Source organism: Esox lucius, chromosome 13, assembly GCF_011004845.1.
Source record: "Esox lucius isolate fEsoLuc1 chromosome 13, fEsoLuc1.pri, whole genome shotgun sequence".
NCBI classification, from domain to species: Eukaryota; Metazoa; Chordata; class Actinopteri; order Esociformes; family Esocidae; genus Esox; species Esox lucius.
Window position 1 is genome coordinate 32,437,742 of NC_047581.1, and position 22,116 is coordinate 32,459,857.

A 22,116-nucleotide genomic window follows, 5' to 3' on the forward strand; every position below is an offset into this window, starting at 1 on the left:
CCAGGTTCTAAACACGTAGACTAAACAATGGTATACATGTTACATTAAGTTGATTTATTGTATTATTGCACTTTATAATACAATCAGACATACAATTAGTCCACATATTCATTATAAAATTAGATTTTTAGCATATTCACATTTCAAAGCATAAATGGGAAAAAAAGCATGAGCCTACTATTTTGGCTCTAGTTGATTCCTTGTTCATCCGTCTGTGATAGCTTAAAGGTTTGTATAGTATATTACACTTAGCGATTTATATCATAAAATTTATATTAATAAATATCCCCTACTGATCTAATAAAAAAAAAAGTTTAATCCTATATTCAACTGCGTTATTTTGGTGCGCCTACCGTGATGCATTTGTGTAATACTAAATCCCATTGTGCTTGGGTTTAATGAGGTCTGCCCCTGTGAGAAATTAAACAAAACCCAATTCTGCATCATGATCAGGCAATATTGTAAAATATGAATAACAAAATTCATAAATATTACTTCACAGAATTGTCTTCATAAAGCAGGACATAAAACGTCCATATCTAATGAACGTTTTATCGCAGTTACACAGTTTTGTGAGATGTAGTTTGTTCTATTTACAGAATGCAATAAAACAAATCTAGAAAGCTTTCCTCCAGTTTATCCCGAAATGTCAAGCAAATATACATGTCTACAGCAGCAAAACATGATTCTATGAATAGTTAGACACATTGATCCTTACATCAGTGGCTATATGACAATATACTGAATGTCAGTTCACCCCCCTTTCTTTCCCTGGAGAATATAGATCACAAAAATTGGCCAAGATTCAATCTATTAGCTATAAGAATTTTCTGAAGGCAATGTATATTTTGTAAAAATAAAAAAGCAAAACAAAGTTATTGGTGTCCGCCCAAACCAAACATTAAGTACCTCTGGCGGAGAAGCGAACCAGTTTAAATCTTAATGTAAAAACATAAATCCAAAATATGACAATTGCCTACGCAACTGTGGTCCATCTGGGAGAAGATTGAGGAAAGTGCTTTGTTGTTGGAATAAAACATTATTTCATACTCAATAAGACATCCGTTAAAAATGGGTGTTCGTTCTTTTACATAAGGGTAAAGAAAAACTTGCTTGCGTGGTGTTACTGTAAGCTTTCAAGTTACAACGTCTTGTCTATAATATAATCAAGGGAAGAAAAGGCAGATATGTGGTGAGTGTCCACTTATAAGATCCTTTCAGTTCTTATTAAAGCCATGTTCCTAACTCAACACAGCTAAATTACAAGTAAAACAGGTAGTGCCAGTATGGTCAATTTGAGTTAAGGACATATAAGGACACTTGACTATCACCACAGTCTGAATCTAGGCCACAAGCACGACAACACTGAATATTCTTATTTCTTGAGGCTCGGCTTGCCCTGGCATCTAAACTATGCACTCATATCCTTCTGCCTTATTTATGTGCAAACAAAGCAAATTCCTTCTGAAAATGTGCTTCATATCAACTGGCCTTGAATGCCGCAAGCAAGCAGACTCTGCCAGTGTTAGAATGGGATGTTGGGTGCTGTAGAAACTACCTGACGAGCCAGTTCATAGATCTGTACACACTGCCAAAGGTGATGTCATCTCTAAACGACATCCTGAAATATAAGATTTAAATAGAAAGATTGCTTTACAAAAAATACTAGTGAGTGAGAGGACGAAGCTTGCTCATGTCTTGGATTGTCCTGTCCTTGTGCACAGTCAAACAAGGTCCCGCCCCCATTTGCAGTAACTTGTGCGAACAAAGGCGGTCTTGGTCACTTAAACCACAAGCTGGGGCTGCAAGGAGTGAGTTAAATGATGAACTTGACGTCATTTCTCAGGCAGCCTTTGGCGACGCTGAAGCGTTCCGGGAGGATTCTCATCTTCATGGTACCATCCGCACCGCACGAGAAAATGTGATTGGCAGGGCCCACCTCAATTTGCATGACGCCAGTGCCCAGGTTGCGGAACAGGGACTGGCGAGCGTGTTCGTTGGGGAACTGGTGCAGTAAGGACTGTGTAGACAAGCTCCACACCTGGAACAACACAGGGATGGCATGCAAAGACAACAGAAAAGCATGTTTACAATTCCTTATCCTTTAACAATAAAATAATATTGTTCAGATTTTAGCAATATGCCACTCCAACCACCCCAGTAGCTTTTAACCTTCCAATTTCCTATTTGCTGCCCTGCTTCCCCTCTAACTCCACAAATACACAAACCAACTGGAGGAAGGTGAGATAGCCAAGTGGCTAATGATGAGGGGGACTTTATGTCACCATGTGGCTAGTGACATAGATAGGTGAAGTTACCATGTGGCTATTAACAGAGAGGTAAAGTATAGATGGGGCTGGCAACAAAGGGAGGTGAGGTTGCCATAGGGCTACTAGGAGGGAGGGGAGGTTGCCACAGGGCTACCAGGAGGGAGGTGAGGTTGCCACGGGGCTAGCGATTAGGAGAGATGAGGTTGCCATGGGGCTAGCGATTAGGAGAGGTGAGGTTGCCATGGGGCTAGCGATTAGGAGAGGTGAGGTTGCCATGGGGCTAGCGATTAGGAGAGGTGAGGTTGCCCTGGGGCTAGCGATTAGGAGAGGTGAGGTTGCCCTGGGGCTAGCGATTAGGAGAGGTGAGGTTGCCATGGGGCTAGCGATTAGGAGAGGTGAGGTTGCCATGGGGCTAGCGATTAGGAGAGGTGAGGTTGCCATGGGGCTAGTAACGGAGGGAGGTGAGGTTGCCATGTGGCTAGTAACGGAGGGAGGTGAGGTTGCCATGTGGCTAGTAATGGAGGGAGGTGAGGTTGCCATGTGGCTAGTAACGGAGGGAGGTGAGGTTGCCATGTGGCTAGTAACGGAGGGAGGTGAGGTTGCCATGTGGCTAGTAACGGAGGGAGGTGAGGTTGCCATGTGGCTAGTAACGGAGGGAGGTGAGGTTGCCATGTGGCTAGTAACGGAGGGAGGTAAGGTTGCCATGTGGCTAGTAATGGAGGGAGGTGAGGTTGCCATGTGGCTAGTAACGGAGGTGTACCTTGATATTGCCCTCGGCAGAGCCGCTGATGAAGCAATCCTCAGTGGGGTCAACGGCCAGAGCCTTGACAGGGGAGTCGTGGGCCTGGAAGCTTTGGCGCTGCTGCTTGTGGGGGAGCTCCAGCACGCTGATCCAGCCCTTCCTGCCGCCCGTGATCAGTAGCTGCTGCTTGGGGGCCAGCGAGAGCACAGTGGCCCCCGACTCATGACAACTAAAGGCTGCGGAGGGGACAAAGGTCTCTTAGAAACAGAACTCCCAACACCCTGGCCTCAGTCCGTGGTACTGTTGGTGAGGTACTGGATTCATTACAAAGAGCTCTATCAAAGCTTGAGATCAATGTTATTTTCCGAGATCTCACCGTGCACTAGGCTGTTCATTGGAGTGACCAGTGTATCCCAGAGACAAACGTTCCTATGGAAACAAACCAAATAAGGACTTCCAAAGGCCATCCATTTCAGCACGTTGAACACTGTAATGAAGGGAACGAGTTTCAACAGCGTGTCCTGCATCGTACCTGTTGTCCGTTGACAGCCCGGCTGTGGCTATGAGTGAGGACGAGCCCACGAACACGAAGTCGTGAGCAGTCTTGTTATGGCACTGCAATGTCTGGGGAGGACAGGAGACCGTCAAGCAAGCCCAACAGCGACAAACGTACAGGAGGCAGAACGCGAGAGACGGAGTGCTTTGGTCCTACCAGATACGGTTTTGGAGTGTTCCCCGTAGTGTTGGTTTGCCATAGACTCAGAGCTCCATCTGCATCCACGATACCAAACTGGAAAACACAGCCAGGAGAGAATCATGTTAGGGGGACGGTTTGTCTTGGGAGTACAGATGCACGACCAGACAACACAATTTAGTCAGAAGTGTCGAGGTTGTTGAGGGATTTGGTCAGACAGAGGGGAGACCGCTAAGGGGAGAATTTGGACATGGCAAACGTGTCCCAACTAGCATCCTATGGATCATTTGTGACGCAGATTTAAGGTGAAGATCCTTTGGGAGGCTGAGCGCATCGTACCTTGTTTCCTTGGTGGTTGAATCGAATCCGTGTCACTCTGCAATTGCCGGGACTTCGGAAGCAGATGATCTGCTGAGAATGGCCCCACTCAAACATCCGGACACTTCCGTCCTGTGCTCCGGTGAGGTCTGGGGGGTGGAATGAAAACAATTCCCCAATACCAAATCTTGTAATGGCGAAAGAACAGGGTATATTTGAGCCATAAGGGGGTGTGGTATATGGCCAATATACCACAGCTAAGGACGGTGTCCAGGCACTCCGATGTGTCAACAGGTCTTAGCTGTACTATGCCGGCTACATACCACACCCTCGTGTCTTACCGCCAAATATACCACAGCTATCAGCCAATCAGCATTCAGAATTCAAACCACCCAGGTTTATAAATCTTGAAATATAAACCCAAGGAATGTATGACTGCATTAAAGATGCATTCTGTGACTTTTCGCGATTAGTAAACTTTTCTGTAAAACCTCCCATTTTAGGCGTGGTTTTATATGTTGATCATATCGTCACAATATGTAAGTAGCATCGGTATATTAATTCGGTTAGCCATGAAATTCCAAAGCAAGTGGTTTTCACATTTCGGCGAGCTGACATTTTGTTCAATCAGTGTGCTTCATGGGAATCTCCACAAAATAGGGTGGCTGACAGGCTACGTGCTGTTTAAAAGTTCAAATAGATGCAAAACCAAATTAGTGAAAACTGTTTAATAACGTGCTAGCTAGCGCATATCGTAGCATAACATGTTTTAGTTCTACTTCGTCGCTGTAGGAAACCTTTTCGGTGTTGATAACTGCAAGCTCTGTGTCCCCGAAATGTTCTAGCTTTGTCTTTTAGGGCCTGTCATTTAATGTTTCAGCCGGGTTTCCTGTTCTCGCGTTGGGAATCATTCATTTGAAAAAAGTTACTCAGAAAAAAGGGGACTGGCCCAGGCCTTCACAGTGATGTCAAAGGAGGTTGCAGAGCGGACCCAACAGCTCATAGGGGAAACCCATGGAACATGTACACACAGCAGGGACATGTAGACAAAACACTAACACAAATACACACAACACAGTACACAACATTCTGTACTGTACTGTTTTGGCTCAACAACACTATGTTTAGAACTAAAGGCCAAAAATATTACAAAATCATGGAAGGCATCTTTGAAGACTGTGTGGAGGTTCCAGGAATGGTATGAAAGCAGGTAAAACGCCACTACTACTTACAGTAAGGCAAGGTTGGATGGGAAGTCATCCTTCTCACATTGTTGATGTTTCTTTTGATGAGCTGCAGAAGGTAAAGGGAAGCGGCACTTAAAATCCAACTAAAACAACTACAACATTCAGCATTTCAGTCGTTTAGCAGACACCCAGAGCAATACACAGGCGCAATTAAGTACATTGTCGGATCAGGGATTTGAACCAGACATTTCTGTCACTGAAACAATGCTTTAATTATAATTAGAATGATAATCATATCAACTGCAGTGGGTAAGATTATCTAGGCCCCTCCAACTCCTCCATTTTCCATAAGGAAAATAAATAAAAACTAACAGACAAACCAAACCTTTGGGGATATTTGTCAGTTTGTAGACAAGATCCCACACAGATTCTGGATTTGATTGAAAGTATATATTCAATTATATAATCAATTTACATAGTCGTTAGCTGAACACAAAGTTCAATCAAAATTTAAACCTTTCAAATTGGAGGTGCCAAGGTTGCCACATTCAGTGGCCCAGGGGAAATTTGGGTAAAATGTCTTGTTCACTGGCAGAATGACAAAAATTTGCCAGTGTAGAAATCAGCCGTTTCATATGGTGTTTGAAATAATCAATCGCATACCCGGTTGTCAGATTCCACACCAGCAATGGGTTTTAATCTAGCAACTTTGGGGACCATCTGCCGGCCCAACCTCTGAATTTCTGAGCTGCCGCGATGAGTTGCTGTGAATCTCAAAATAACCCCTATCCCATAAAGTAACACTTTCTTGGAGTGCCCTCCGTGGTCATGTGTAGCTGATGAAACTCGTAGGGTGACTTCCAAGGAGTGGCTAGGGGTTTAAAAAAAAACAGTGATTTCGAGACACCCTCTTGATTTGAATGATGCAATGCAAATCCACGTATGAAATTAAAGCTGCGAGCAGCGTTTCAGGGGGCCAAGCGGGGCACAGGAAGCATCTCACTGCATGCTCTCACTAGAGAAATGTTTTGCTATTTAAAAATGCCCAATGCCACTAGTAGTCAGGATGTCCAATCAAAGGAGAGGAAATCAAAACAAAAAGACCTTGAAACCAGAAATTCTCCTAAACATATGAGACTCATGGTATTACAGAGGGGATACATATTGCTGTGTGAAGGCTGAGAAGTACAGAGTGGCTATACATTTCTGAAATACAATACTTGGAACATCTCAAAGGGGAATCGAACCAGGGTCAGAATATTGAAGAACAGGGATGTCCCCACTACACCACAGAGGCTACTGGTGGTGCTAGCAGCTCTCTATCCTCTCCAAATGTATATTTTACTCCAGCCATTACAATTTTGCTGAGATAAAGCGGGCAACAAAACGTTTGTAACGGAACTAAAGTGTACTGTTGTACAAAGACTATTATAGATGGCTAGCTAATTGCTATACATCCTACTTATAAAGAAATCAATGACTCCAATCACTCCATGGCTGGTTCCTTTCTTTGGAAAACAATAACAGTATAAAACAGGTCACGTAATACAAATTCTCGCAAATAAATGGAAAAAAAATTCAGATTGTATTGTTGTGTGAAGGCTAAAAAGCATTTAATGAGATACAGAATTTGGAATGTCTGAGAAGGGAATCGAACTGGGGTCACAATATTGAAGGACCAGGATGTTCCCACTACACCACAGGGCCAGCTGGCAAACTGGAGTCTCATCGGGTTGTGATCTATAATACCCGACATAGCACACACGGATGCATATTTTGAAAATCCACCAGAAACATTTACAACAATATAACTTTTAAAGACAATGGTCCAGTCGTCCTTTACACCAATTGTCATCCAAATCCATTCAGCGGTTTCAGAGGAAATGTCATTTAAGTGTGTTTTTATCAACAGCAAAATCGAGAGAAACATCAGTTATGTTTATAGCACCCCCAAGCGGTATTTCTGTATGGGAGTTTTCCTGTCCATTCCTAGCAGACACATTTATGAGTATGTTTCGTTTCGTAGCTGTTTGGTGTTCTTTTTGGGTTTAATGGACTAAAGTCATAGACCCGCCCAGCTCAATTTAATTCGCTGATTTCGACCATATTGTTTGAGATATCAACTTCCCTTATATAACATATATAGATAATGATTCAAAGGTCCTTCACACCAAACGGCATGCAAATCCGTTCAGCAGTCTCAGAGGAGATGTTGTTAACGGGTTTTTCACAGAAGTCAAAATGGAGGCCATATTGTTTGAGATATCAACTTTTCTTATATAACTTTTAAAGACAATGGTCCAGTGGTCCTTTACACCAATTATCAACCAAATCTGTTTAGTGGTTTCGGAGGATATGTATTTTAAGTGTGTTTATATTGACGGCAAAATCGTGAGAAACATCAGTGATGTTTATAGCGCCCCCAAGAGGAATTTCTGTATGGGACCTTTTCTGTCCATTCTTGAGTGACACATGTGCTAGTATGTTTCGTTTCAAAGCTGTTTGATGTTCCATTTGGATTAATGGATGTCTAAAGTCATAGACCCGCCCAGCTCAATTCGCTGATTTCAGCCGTACTATTTGAGATATCAACTTTCCTTATATAACTTTTAAAGATAACGGTTCAAAGGTCCTTCACACCAAACGGCATGCAAATCCGTTCAGTGGTCTCGGAAGAGATGTCGTTAAGGTGTTTTTCACTAAATTAAAAAAGTAGGAAAATCCAAGGGGCGAATTTGAAAGAGCCCAGAGACTTTTTTGGTCAGCATGAGAAGGGGTATATCTGGAACTTGGTTGCATGTCTCTAAGACATTCGGTTCATGAGATCTGAGCTTCACTTTTTCCATTTTCGACTGAGTGCTACAGCGCCACCATGAGGAGTATGGGTACCGTGATGGCCAAGGTCCTTTGGACCTTGGCCGTCTACAATCAGGCAAAGTTTGGAGCGTTTTGAACCAGAGGGGACCGAGCTATGGACCTCTGAAAATGGCCCTGGAGAATAATAATAATAATAAAAAAACTAATAACACAGGAGGGAAATCGACAATTGAACATTCAAATTTTTGTATGTCACGTCTTGAAATCAGATGCACGTCATATCATTTTATCAGACACGCCTATCCATTCTTTTGTGAGAAATTTTGCAATCTCAAAAATAACAAATTGCCATTTCAGTGCATAATAGCTCGAAGAGGCCACTGGACAATCTAATTAGCTGATACACCCTTACTAATTTTTGCTCCTTCAGCTTAGGGACACTTGAGCAAATGGTGGATGTGAACGTAAAAATCGAGGGACGAAGGTGGAGAGGTTCAATTGGGATTTACAGGCCCTCTATTTCCTGAGCCCCTCCCATGCATCTCTACTGGCCCCTCAATTCCCTCAGCCTCTCCCATCCATATATACTGGCCCCTCAATTCCCTCAGCCCCTACTATCCATCTCTACTGGCCCCTCAATTCCCTCAGCCCCTCCCATCCATCTCTACTGGCCCCTCAATTCCCTCAACCCCTCCCATCCATCTCTACTGGCCCCTCAATTCCCTCAGCCCCTCCCATCCATCTCTACTGTCCCCTCAATTCCCTCAGCCCCTCCCACCTATCTCTACTGGCCCCTCAATTCCCTCAGCCCCTCCCACCCATCTCTACTGGCCCCCCAATTCCCTCAGCCCCTCCCATCCATATATACTGGCCCCTCAATTCCCTCAGCCCCTCCCATCCATCTCTACTGGCCCCTCGATTCCCTCAGCCCCTCCCATTCATCTCTACTGGCCCCTCAATTCCCTCAGCCCCTACTATCCATCTCTACTGTCCCCTCAATTCCCTCAGCCCCTCCCACCCATCTCTACTGGCCCCTCAATTCCCCCAGCCCCTCCCACCCATCTCTACTGGCCCCCCAATTCCCTCTGCCCCTCCCATCCATATATACTGGCCCCTCAATTCCCTCAGCCCCTACTATCCATCTCTACTGGCCCCTCAATTCCCTCAGCCCCTCCCATCCATCTCTACTGGCCCCTCAATTCCCTCAGCCCCTCCCATCCATCTCTACTGGCCCCTCAATTCTCTCAGCCCCTCCCATCCATCTCTACTGGCCCCTCAATTCTCTCAGCCCCTCCCATCCATCTCTACTGGCCCCTCAATTCCCTCAGCCCCTCCCATCCATCTCTACTGACCCTTCGATTCCCTCGACCCCTCCCACCCATCGCTACAGGCTCCTCAATTCCCTCAGCCCCTCCCATCCATCTCTATAGGCTCCTCTATTCCACAGCCCCTCCCATCCATCTGTATAGGCTCCCCTATTCCCAACACCATTTTTGTATATAAATATATTTTCCTCACAAAATAAAGGTCCAGATTGCACAGCAACATTTTTGGTCCCATATACTCTGTGGCCGTGTCTCACACTTTAGAGCTAAGAGTAGCATGTAATAGATATGACGTAGTCAATTCTAAGCACAAGTGTTGTGCTGTATGTGTGGAGACAAAAAGGAGGAAGAAATGCTCTGTGAGCCTCACCATGGCAGCGCCTCTCCCCGTCTGCATCCCTCCCAGCCAGGGCATGTTAATGGGGGTCCCTGGGCTGCTGTGGGTGTATGGGGTGGTACCGTGGAGGCTGTTGAAGTCGTCCCGGGCTTGGACTACCAGGAAGTCATCACTGGCGAGAGACAGCGACAGCAGAGTTTGTAAGGACACTCCCAGACAGAAAATTCTACCAACACCGGAGCTGGGCCCACTTCCTGTGAATTAAATGCTTGAAGCAACTTATATTATTATTGCTTAATATAATTGAATCGGAGGACATACATTTCCACATACTTCACCCCTACCCTGATCACCACATTGCTGACTAGAGCTCAAACCTTAAGCTTTTAATTTCACTACACATTTGAATCAATATGAACATTTATTCACTGGTAATACAAAATCCATCACTGTTCCAAGGTTTGAGTTTGTCACATGGGCTCACCCTTTGACCTCGGCCTCGGCATCATCCTCAATCCAGGTCATAATCTGAGTGGCCAAGATGGAGGACACATCCAGCTCCTGAATGTCATGAGTGGAGGCCATGACTAAGCAGTTACGATTAGCCTGGAAAACGGAATGACAAAGAGGGTCAGACAGAAGTACGAACCACTCCAGGACTCCGACAATGCAGGGGTCAGCAAACTATTTTGGTAGAGATATATATATTTTTTTTACATGTTTAAATTTTACATCAGCTTTTCTTGCGAATACAACAAAATCTTGACTTGGCTGTGGCCGACTGCAGTTTTAACGACTTAATTATTATAATTAACATTCTGGGCCTTCCCCAAATCAGCCACCAGACGCCTCTACTTGCCTTCTCCAGTTAGCGTGCTAGCCTACTAGTCTAACTACATCGTCTGCACGGGAAAGAAATTGTAGTACCTTGTTGATGGCGAAGGCTGTAATGATGTCTGAATCCTTGTGGATGATTCGGGCCTTGCCTCCGGGGTGGCCTAGATCTGCCTCCATCTGTAGGGCAACACGTTCATCTTTACACGATCTCTTCATGTCTGAATCACTTAAGTGTGACCTAAAGGAACAAGTGGTCGGGAGATGCCTGTCTGCACTACAGATGCTGTAGTCTAATTTGATAATTCCGTGGCTGCAGGAATGTTCTTAACAGCTGCAAATGTAAACATGCAGCGTAATCAAATATACATGTTTTTTTTAAAGGCTTTTATTTGGAATGCCCATGTCAAAATGGCGGACTTGGTTTGCTCTAAATAGAAGTTGATTCATCCACATAGTAAGTCGCATTTCCTGCAGCTTCATTTCCCTGCTGATAGAAACTGGTGCAAATTTAGATAAGGCCTCTGTAGGACGATGTGTATCTGTAACAGTCCTGCCTCAGGGCTTTGGGATGAGAGACTACACTGTCAGCACCACACTGTTCTCACGATTAGTGCCATTGCTAGCAGGACCTCTGGCAATCCAATATTCAACATGAGGCACAGCAAATACAGCCCCCAGTCAGACGGGTGTCATGTTTTATGCTGTAGAAGGATGTATTGCCAACAAACGGCGGATGGGAGACTGAAGCTTTTACCGAACATTAGACTGAATTACATTCTTTGTCAAGGGAAAAGAGCACATTCCCTGTCAGAAGGTGTCCGGCTGGACAGCGGAATCTAAACGTGGACACTTGCCATTTTCACAAAGTAGTTCGTCTTAACCCAATGGACATTGAACCCGACACTCCGGGCCAGCTATTCAGAACATATTTGACTTGGTGACAGTCCCACGCTCTACTACTGCAAATTCTGTTTGTTAGTGAGGCACTACCGTCCCACATAAAGACTTTAAAATCATGTAATATTATCTTACGTCAATTTGTGGTACTGTCCAAAAATAATTTTGCTTCATAATGAAATCACATCATATTCTCAATATGTATATGATGTACAGGATGAAATATAGGTCAGATAAAGGCATGGCAATGTCTTTTATAGACTGTTAAAATTCTATGACAGTATAACTATTTAGTATATTTATTAAACTGTACATTTCAAAAATCTTTTAAAATGTCTCAGCGATGAAAGCATTGCTCATGCATTTGTGAAGTGTTACGAGCTCATGCTAGCATGACTTCAATGAAAACCTTGCAAAGTTCTATAACTAAGTTAAATTGTTTCACAAAACATGGGAAATGTGCCAAATGAATAAAGTGTGATGTCATTTTCACTTCCATGTTATTGAAATAATACTTTGAAATGGCCTTGAAGTGCAAATGCACCAAAACACAATGTTCAATCAGGTAGATCTAAATTAATGTTATAAACCAGATGGTGCAAAATTCTGAATGCTGATAGGCTGATAACCATGGGTATGACATTACATATTACTGCTCTACTCGCTTTGGTAACCAGTTAATAAATGTAATAAGGCATGTTGGGGGTTTGTGCCATGTCCAATATACCACACCTCATCGAGACTTACTGCTTAATTAAATGACAGCGTTTTCATGAATTCAACAGAGTCCATGGAAAAACAGAAGCGGAGGCAGAAATTTAGGTCACATTTCCAAGCCAAGCAAATTTGTCAACGAAACAAGAAGAAAACTGGATGGCTTTCACCGATTAACCAACATGATTTCACCCCACAACCACCAAAATGATCCAAGGCAGACAGTACCTGGTTGCAGCTGGGCTCCTCCGTCTCTGAACATTTGTAATTTTCATTGTGATCCTCGACCGACTTATTTACGAGAAGCCCCCAAGACATCGGACAAAACAATGTGATGAATCATGCAAAGTCAACGGGGAAACACAGACGCAGAATGAGACGGTTAATTATCAGGCTTGGACATTGTTATTATCCACAGACAATCAGGAGGCGTGCAAAACAAAGAGCACCGACATGATTAGAGAAAGAGGTGATTATATCAGGTACTACTCAATGGGTGCAGTTACTCAGAGACATTACACCAGTGCTCCGCTGTCTCGCGACATGCAGTGAGGGCAGAGGAGGGAGGGACAGAGCGGGAAGCTACCTCGTTCGGGTCGCGTTTCTTGGCGAAAATGTTGCGTATGAACGTGTCCTGCACCTCCTCCTGCTTGACCAGGTACTGCCACAGCCTCTTCACAGGCAGGACCGAGTGGTGACTGGATCTGTGGACGACCGCACGCACGCACACATACACAGAAACACACAAACAAGCATTTACTCCTCCTTTCAGCCCTGGCTTTGCTGACTGCCACTCCACTGAGTAAGGTCAGTGTACGTAGGTACTACTACAGAGTTGTTTGGTTGTTGTACCCAGACATCTTAAGACATCGACGTAAGTGTAGCATAAACATGCTGGAGTGGTGTACAGGGCTCACCTAAAGGGTGTGTTGGAGGGCTCAAACAGGGCTTTGTGTCTGAGGATGGCGGGGCCCGAGGGGTTCGTCTCGTCCACAGGCGGCGTGGAGATGTACTTGGACGGTGGCCCCCCGAAGATCTCCAGCCTCTTCAGCAACACCTGCTCCCATCGCTGGAGGGTCTTCAGCACGGCATGGCACAGAGGAGAGCCCACGGGCAGGTCTGGGAGATACCGGCACATGCTTAGAGACGGCCGCATTGGTCGCGAACGCACACCCTTAAAAAAACATCCTCAGCGTCCCCAGGTGAGGTTAAAAACAGCACACAGAAGGCAACCATGTTTAGCCTAGGGGAGGAAGGCTTCAGAAAAAAGAACAGGCACTTAACTGAAATAGCAGTGCAAGTCGTTGTCCATGCTTGTGTCCTGAACGCATGAATAATTACAATGAAGAGGGGACTCACACCTCTCCTAATTCCAGAGGTGGCACACATGATTTTAACATTTTATATTTACTTTTTTAATTACTACATCCCACCTCGGATGATGGGTTCACAGCCGAAGATCCACCATTACTGAAAGTGACCCATCAAGCAATTGTGGTTAACTGCCTTGCTCAAGGGCAGAATTACATTATTTTTACGTAGTTGGCTCTGGGACGAACTGGAAAACCCAAGCACTGAACACACCTGCTGCCTCGATGTCAGCTACTCTCCCTGTTAGTCTAGACTTCCCAGGCATGTTTGCACTGATGCTCCTAATCTCCTCAGAGAATGTAAATGGAATTTGACTCAGTGAACGGGGCAGCTGAAGACAATGTAGGAACAGAACATCCAGTAAGTCAACATTCATAATAAAATCACATACACGGCCCTCTGTAAAGCATAAGGCAGGAAAGCATTTTTTTCTTAATTTGTTGGTAAAAAAAAAAGAGCCCCTCCCCTTAAATATTTATTTTATGAAATGAAATGTGGGACTATGTATAAAAAAAAAAAAAAAGTGCTGTAATTTCTTAACACTTAAAGTACCCGCAACTAATAGCTGATAATATTTACTTCAACCTAATAATTATAGTGGCACTGTACTCAAAATCCAAAGTTCAGAAGTACAGACCCAGAACACCATACCCACAACAGGGCACCGTAGAAAACCCAGTAAAACACAAACTCCGGCCACCGCTCAACCCGGTCGCCGGTCGTGCGGTTCGGCCCGGGTTTGCCGCCGGCCCACCGTACCTATCAGGTCGTAGCCTGCCATGGGGTAGAAGGACTTCAGGTTTCCCAGGATCAGCTGCACCATGGCCAGACGCATCAGACACCAGCTGCACGGAAGAGACAACCACCACGGTCACATACAACGTCTTCACCACCCGCTGCCCCCTCGCCTGCTACAGGGGGGATGTCGTCAGCATTCACACTGTGCTTTTTTTTTTTTATCATTCGTTTCCTTTTCTCTTTCACCTATTTTTGTAGCACTGTTGAACAGGAAAGAGCAACTAGGGACACAACTGTTAAAACCTGACCGATGAGCTGGTTCTCTCTTTGTATTCCACAGAGTCATTGGACACACCTGTAAGAGTTGTGGTTGGAATGTTCTCGGCCGGGGGAGTTGGGGTCAAAGTCTTGGTAGTGGTCCCAGTCTTCCTCATCCTCACTCTCCTGGCTCTCCTCCGAGTCGTACTCCATCCTGCTCAACGACGGTGGGAGGAAAGGCTGCACGAGGAGCAAGGAGCAAAGACATGATAAAAACATCAGCAAGACCCAAACAACCAGATGTTCACAGAGCGGTGGCCTGAAAGGGCGAAGGCGTTTGGGCCGACAACCAGGAAGTGTCCACCACTGCAGTACCTTAGCGATGAAGTAGTCCCAGATGCTGAGCTCCGGGGGCACAAAGTGCTCTTTGAAGATGGACGCCTCCTGCTCCACCACAGGGCTGGTTGGGCCGGGGCTCTCCGGTCCCTCTCTGGAGGCGCCGCGTGACGACGACATCAGCTTGAAGCGCCGACGCCTTGTCTTTTCGGAGTCCTCTCCGGCTGCTGACACAAACACACACACGCACTTTATTGTAAGCCTTCAAATAATTAGTTAAGAAACAGGACCACTTTACGTCCTCCACACTGCTTTTCGCCAGACATGGCACTTGGCAGTTAGGCCTAATAGTTCTATTTTGGTCTCATCAGAGAATCTTTTTCCTCATGCTCTCTCAGGTCTTTCAGGCAGCTTGTCAGATGCCTTTTACTCATAAGTGGCTTCCATCTAGCCACTCTAACATAAAGGCCTGATTGATGAGTGCTTTAGAGACGGTTGTACTGACAGGTTCTCTCATTTCTGCAGAAAAACTCTGAGGCTTTGTTAGTGGCCATTGGGTTCTTGGTCATCTCCCCTTACATTCTTGCCTGGTTACTTGCACTCTAGGAAGAGTGTTGGTGGTTCCAAACTTCAATTTGACAATGTTGGCGCACCAGGGAACTTTCAACATTTTGGCAATTTCTTTCTAAACGTCCTCAGACCTATGCAGAACACAATCCTATCTCGGAGGTCTACAGACTTCTTGCTCTGACATGCACTGTGAAGTGTGGGACCTTGTACAGGCTTGTGCCTTTCCAAATCATGTCAAATCAATTACATTTCCTACCGGTGGACTCCATTTAAGTTCTAGAGACATCTCAAGGACAACCAAAGTACACAGGACACATCTGAGCTCAAACGGCTGTGTCATTGGGAAGGGTCTGAATAATGATGTGCATGAGATATTTCGGTCACTCACAGATTTAATTCCCTGTTAGTTGTAGGTCACCTGGGGCTGATCCTCTGAAAGACAAATCATGTCACCCCCGCTCACTGCCTGTGGAGCAGCAAGGGGAACTTCCCCTCCGTCCCGCCGGGTTTAAAACCTACAACCCTGCCGGAGCACTCTGTTCCGCCACCCTGATTCAAAACCCAGCCGAACCTCGTGTTCCAGTTCTATCTGTCCAATGAGCATGTATACACACAGACAGACACGGACAGACACGGACACGATGACAAACCTGGTGATCGGACCGGGCTGGGCTTCTCCACGACATGGGTGCGCGCACCGCCTCCGAACACCGCCACCCACAGCTTGCTGTTGAGCGGGTGGGCCACGACGCGGAACAGCTCGTTGCTGGAGTGGGTGGCCAGGCCGTGAACGAACAGGCCGAGAAAAACGGCTGTCAGGATCTCACACAGCAACACGGCCAGGCCCGGTTGGCCCTCGTCCCCAGAGGAGTCCATTAGACGGACCAGAGCGCTGATACCTGAGAGAGAGCGCGAGACACGAGGGGGATGAAATGGACCGGCTAGGATTACAGGATACAAAATGTGTATCTTTTTGAATCTAACTAAACCTGATCTATTTTGACAGCTGTACTGGTGACTCGCAGCCCTTTCGGGCCACATCAAGATCCCCCCCCCCCCCCCCCCCCGTGGTATTTATGTGTAGGTTTTAGGACTACACGCCCTTGACTGTGGCTTCATTGCAGCAAACCAGCGATGGGTCCCCGACTGGGACGTGTCTTCCTGCCGGGGCTGTGGTTTGGGCGAGCGTGGGTTTACCTGGCCACTGTGCCGGGTGGGAGTTGACGGTCTCCTCTATGCTTGTCGTGCGTCCCTGGTTCTGATGGGACAGGAGGATGCTCTGATAGACAATCCCAGTGAACTGGTTCACATGGCTATAGGACACAAAAGACACGCAGGGGACAAGGCTCAGCACCCAGACATTTGGTGTTAAGGGAGTGTAAATGATGGTAGAGCAGGTACAGACAAGAAACCAGAGCATTTGCCAACACAACGTTACAAAGGGAAAGAAAGAAGAAAAGGCATCCGAGTGAGCAAAGCTAACAAGTAATGCATTGTCATTTACTTTATATAAATGGTTGAATTATTACATAGGGTCTTCAAAAGTTCCACAGTATTCTCCATTTAAATTATGGAGACATGTATGTGTATCATATGAAGCAAATTGGGCATGTTTTTTTTACTTCAAATCCAGAAAGGCTTTGCAAAGCAGAAGGCGGGAGGCAATTCTGTCAGGGCCTGATCCATTTGACACATTAAATACTAATACAGTTCTGCTGCTCACCCACTGGCTACTATAAAGAATTAATCTACAGATGAGGCGCAGAACTGTATCCTGACATCAAAGAACCACAGCCAGATATGAAATGAGTCTGGGACCGTGAGGCAGCGCAGGGCTCAGTTTCTCACAGGGAGGCTACACAGTCCTCCCAAAATGGCTATACTCACTGAGGCCTCCATTAAAACGCATTGTATATCTGGTAAATCCCCGACTGAGCTTGCATGGAAAGATTTGACCGCTGTGACATCACACAGAATTCAATTATTAGAAGCTTAGAACACCAGAGAGCTTCTTGGCTGGACAGAGCAGGTCGAGTGGCCACGGAGCAACAACGCAACTAAGCCGGTGTCATTAAAGCCCTTTTCCCAAATTCGCCAGACGAAACAATCTATGGTGGCCACATTTTTTAGGTAAGCAAGTCTGACAAAACCCTTTCAGGACGACTGCAGAGTTTTCATCGGCATTAACGCAACAAAGAGTGCGTTAAATTAGAAAAGGCTAATTTTGTCGGATTGCACCGCTACATTGTGCGCACGAGAGGGGAGAGGTCTGGGCACGGCTCAAAACAATGTCCTCATTCATTTAGAGATTTGTAAGCTTTGAAATGCCAAGGGCGGATGGAAGGCCAAGTGCAGTCACATTACTCTGACTTTAAGGTCATTCTACTCTTTTCAACTTTCACTGGTGGTAGTATTCCTGTCTGAAGATCAGAGACCAGGACGGTGCTTAAATAATCATCAATAGCAAGCAAGCAACTATTTACAGTGAGGAGAGCAACCATTTGATACACTGCCGATTTTGCAGGTTTTCCCACTTACAAAGCATGTAGAAGTCTGTAATTTTTATCATAGGTACACTTCAACTGTGAGTGACGGAATCTAAAACAGAAATCCAGAAAATCAAATTGTATGATTTTTAAGTAAAGATTTTTAAGTAAGTAATTTGCATTTTATTGCATGACATAAGTATTTGATACATAAGAAAAGCAGAACTCTTGACCAGGTTTGCACACACTGCAGCAGGGATTTTGGCCCAATCCTTCAGGTTTTGGGGCTGTCGCTGGGCAATACAGACTTTTAGCTCCCTCCAAAGATTTTCTATTGGGTTCAGGTCTGGAGACCGGCTAGGCCACTCCAGGACCTTGAGATGCTTCTTACGGAGCCTCTCCTTAGTTTCCCTGGCTGTATGTTTCGAGTCGTTGTCATGCTGGAAGACGCAGCCACGACCCATCTTCAATGCTCTTACTGAGGGAAAGAGGTTGTTGGCCAAGATCTCGCGATACATGGCCCCATCCATCCTCCCCTCAATACGGTGCAGTCGTCCTGTCCCTTTTGCAGAAAAGCATCCCCAAAGAATGATGTTTCCACCTCCATGCTTCACGGTTGGGATGGTGTTCTTGGGGTTGTACTCATCCTTCTTCTTCCTCCAAATAACGGCGAGTGGAGTTTAGACCAAAAAGCTCTATTTTTATCTCATCAGACCACAAATGGGACCTTCTCCCATTCCTCCTCTGGATCATCCAGATGGTCACTGGCAAACTTCAGACGGGCCTGGACATGCGCTGGCTTGAGCAGGGGGACCTTGCTTTAGATTCCGTCTCTCACAGTTGAAGTTTACCTATGATTAAAATTACAGACCTCTACATGCTTTTTGAGTAGGAAAACCTGCAAAATCGGCAGTGTATCAAAATCGCCACTGTATATAGCACAATTCATACATAGAAGTAATTCTTTACAATTTTTATATTTTTTTAAGTCAATACAATAGAATAAAAACAAATACTAGAACAAAAAGGCCATTCAATGTGCTTTACAACAATAATAAAACAAGAGGGACTAACCACCTTAATAATAAAAAAAGTTTACATAGAATAAGAAAATAGAAATGGAATAAACACTAAAAACGAAACTGGTAGATTCTGTAGTAGATTCCATGAGGAAGCTATAAAAGCTGTAAGGCTAACTGTGTGGTTATATTTAAGTGCTCAGTCATAGGCACGTGAAAAGAGAAGTGTTTTTAACCTGGATTAAAACATTTATACGTTTGGGGCACGTCTAAGATCTTTTGGTAGTTTATTCCAGTTGTATGCAGCATAACTGCTAAATGCAACTTCGCCATGTTTAGTTTGGACTCAGGGCTCTACTAGCTGACCTGAGTTCATGGATCTAAGAGCCCTGCTCGGTTTAGAATGTTCAAACATATCAGAAATGTATTCAGGGCCTAAACCATTCAGTGATTTATAGACTAAAAGCACCACTTGAAACTCTATTCTGTAACTGACTGGAAGCCAATGCAAATATTTAAGAACCGGAGTGATGTGCTCTGTTCTCTTGGTCCTGGTTAACATTCTAGCAGCAGCATTCTGAATGAGCTGCAGCTGTTTTACAGTCTTTTTGGGGAGTCCAGTTAAGAGGCCATTACAGTAGTCAACCCTACTAGAGATAAAAGCATGGATGAGCTTCTCTCTTGGTCTTTTAGGGACACCAAGCCCTTGATTCTGGCTGTATTTCTATGATGATAGAGGTTTTTCGGTTTTGGTGACCACTTTGATGACTTGTGAACCTGCAATCTGAGTTCATCAGAACACCAAGATTACGCACCTGGTCCCTTTTTTAGGGCCCAATACACACATTGACAGGTTTGATTGAGTAATGTGCTGTCTGCGTGCTAATTCAGGACATTCATCTCTACGTTCAAGCCCGATTTGATACTCTGACACTTTGCTGTTTCGATTAGTGGAACAAATGCGATTCTGTTCGATGCACCAAAATCCATCTAACGAACACATTCATTTTCCATTCCAATTTAAATTCTCTTCCTGAGTGAGCTGAGGAGGATGTAACCATACTTCTGTCTTAAGGCCACTGCATGCATGTGTGTACTGGAGCGACTTTATTAGATTGGCAGGACAATATGCCATTTTACCCCACCACTATTCAATCAATCACATTTATTTTCTAAAGCCCTTTTTGTATCAGCAATTGTCACAAAGTTCTTTAACAGATTCCCAACCTGAAACCCATAAGAGCAAGATACAAGAGTTAATGCACGCTATTTAAGTTCCTATCACACACACCGATTGTCATTTCATCAGATTAATATATTTTAAGCTACAGACGTATCAGATATTTAACAGAAGAATGTTGGATTTCACCCCGGTCTTCGAAAGTGAATGGGTTTTGACCATTTGTAACTTGAGGAGAGAGATTTTCTCTCGCTCTGTAAAATTATTTCACAGTATCGCGCTCCGACCAAAACAATTTTGTATGGTCAACCTGGCAATCTGAAAAAGCAGTACGATGTGTAATCAGCAAGACATTGTGTGTACTCCGGTAAACTACACAGCTCCGCCTGGAGAAAACAGCTTTTTTCAGTTTCGATCAACTGTCTGAATAGGGGATGTGTGACTAGCATACACATCCAGACGGTTAGTTCAACAGGCTACTGAAGGAGAGGAGGCCTCAATAGAAAATAAAAAGGAAAGAAATAAAAAAAAAAGTGTGTAAAGAAATCCTCCGATACGTTTTTCCCGAATGATTCATACAAGATTTTGATCGGTCGATCACTTGCAGAACGGACCCATGTAAGTGAAAAATCCTGTGTTACTTGGCATTGTCAGTACCACTATTCACAAAAACACAAATAGACAAGGCAACTCACCTGTAGTTGTGGCCATTGCAGAGACACTGGTAAATGCAGGCAGAGAGAGAGGCGGCCAGCGTATGCATCACATAGATCTGTAGAAGCAGAAAGGCAAGCACACATCAGTAATAACCGGAGCTGAGAGCATGAACTTAAAATTAGACTAAACCTATAGGGCCCTACTAGACTAATGTGAAGCTTGAATGTAAGCAACTTTGCAACAAAGGGAGATAATTAAAGGCACCGTTAATAGCAAACCTCCTTAAAACAAGCGGTATAGTTAATATTTTTTTTATTCAATAATGGAAACTGTGGTGCACATGAATGTTATGAATGTATCGTTCATTTATTATGATTGTTTTTTGTCCACGTCTCCCTAATTTATAACCCCTCCAGACCACATAGGTTCTACGTAATTTAGCTGACAATTTTATCCAGAGTGACCCAATGTAGTGAGCATTTTTGTTCAGGCTCAGCATTCTGGTGTTGAAGCACCAAGTTGTCCAACAATGCAGAATACTTGTTTTATTTGGGGGGAGATTTATATCAGAGTACTGTGCATTTCTGTTGGGACTTCAGAAACACCCCTTATCTCAAAACCTAATTTACAGATAGAATCTTATAGTCCCAAGTCTTTGATTATTCACATTAAAAGTTATTGTCCTTATTTGTAAAAATGTAGGTGTCTGACCTGGTTGTTCACAACGTCGGGGTGAGGCGGGGAGTCCAGGGCGTTGAAGGTGTGCAGGATGTCGTGGGTCAGGTTGGTCAGATGGACCATGGGGTTGGCCACCACCGTCTTGGAGCTGGCGGTGCAGGCCAGCAGGAGAGGGATGGAGGCGTGGTGGAGATAGGGGGCCACGGCGGACTGGACACTGTCGTCCTGCGGACGGAGCGGCGCGGTGTGAGAATAACACAAATAAAAGCGCAGACATGCATAACCGAAAAAAAATATATAAATATATATCTAAACAGCTTAGGAAAATGGAAATGACACAAAATAATGGCATCCCGGTTACCATGCGGCAGATTAGCCGACATATCAGATCTTTGATGTTACACTAAAAGTGGGCTCAGTGGAATTGTGGTGTGTCACATTGTGTGATGTTCTGAGGAGCAGTGTTAGTTGGTGTTGATTGTGTGTTCCTGGTGTTGGCGATGTACGTCTCAAAGTCTCCCGACAACTACGCCGAGGCCTCTCAGAGGAGAGCTGAGCATCACAAGAGGCCCGTTCTTGTCAGTTACACGCCGGAGATGCCACGGAGGGCGCCTTTTGATGCGTGGAGCCTCAGATTTCACTGCTTACAGGCAGACACGGTGTTCTGACGAAATGACAACCTCCG

General features: G+C 44.8%; 1 protein-coding gene across 6 annotated transcripts in view; it reads right to left on the reverse strand.

Annotated features, from left to right (window-relative positions):
• Positions 1-33: 33 nt before the first annotated feature.
• dmxl1 (Dmx-like 1) overlaps positions 34-22,116 on the reverse strand; it is a 44,285-nt gene continuing 22,202 nt past the window's right edge. For 4 of the 6 annotated variants that reach the window (XM_029124784.2, XM_029124785.2, XM_013136882.4 and 1 more), the window contains exons 26-45: positions 21,465-21,656; positions 20,792-20,868; positions 16,609-16,724; positions 16,062-16,310; positions 14,881-15,068; positions 14,603-14,745; positions 14,269-14,354; positions 13,056-13,257; positions 12,725-12,842; positions 12,367-12,429; positions 10,618-10,704; positions 10,175-10,296; positions 9,724-9,862; positions 5,257-5,317; positions 4,046-4,173; positions 3,725-3,802; positions 3,545-3,636; positions 3,389-3,441; positions 3,031-3,248; positions 34-2,041 (exon numbers count right to left, since the gene is read on the reverse strand). In XM_029124784.2, the coding sequence (XP_028980617.2) occupies positions 1,817-2,041; positions 3,031-3,248; positions 3,389-3,441; positions 3,545-3,636; positions 3,725-3,802; positions 4,046-4,173; positions 5,257-5,317; positions 9,724-9,862; positions 10,175-10,296; positions 10,618-10,704; positions 12,367-12,429; positions 12,725-12,842; positions 13,056-13,257; positions 14,269-14,354; positions 14,603-14,745; positions 14,881-15,068; positions 16,062-16,310; positions 16,609-16,724; positions 20,792-20,868; positions 21,465-21,656 (2,637 nt within the window). In that variant the 3' untranslated portion in view covers positions 34-1,816. The remainder of the gene's footprint in view (positions 2,042-3,030; positions 3,249-3,388; positions 3,442-3,544; positions 3,637-3,724; positions 3,803-4,045; positions 4,174-5,256; positions 5,318-9,723; positions 9,863-10,174; positions 10,297-10,617; positions 10,705-12,366; positions 12,430-12,724; positions 12,843-13,055; positions 13,258-14,268; positions 14,355-14,602; positions 14,746-14,880; positions 15,069-16,061; positions 16,311-16,608; positions 16,725-20,791; positions 20,869-21,464; positions 21,657-22,116) is intronic. The other 2 variants (XM_013136883.4, XM_013136884.4) reach the window with 2 other exon arrangements.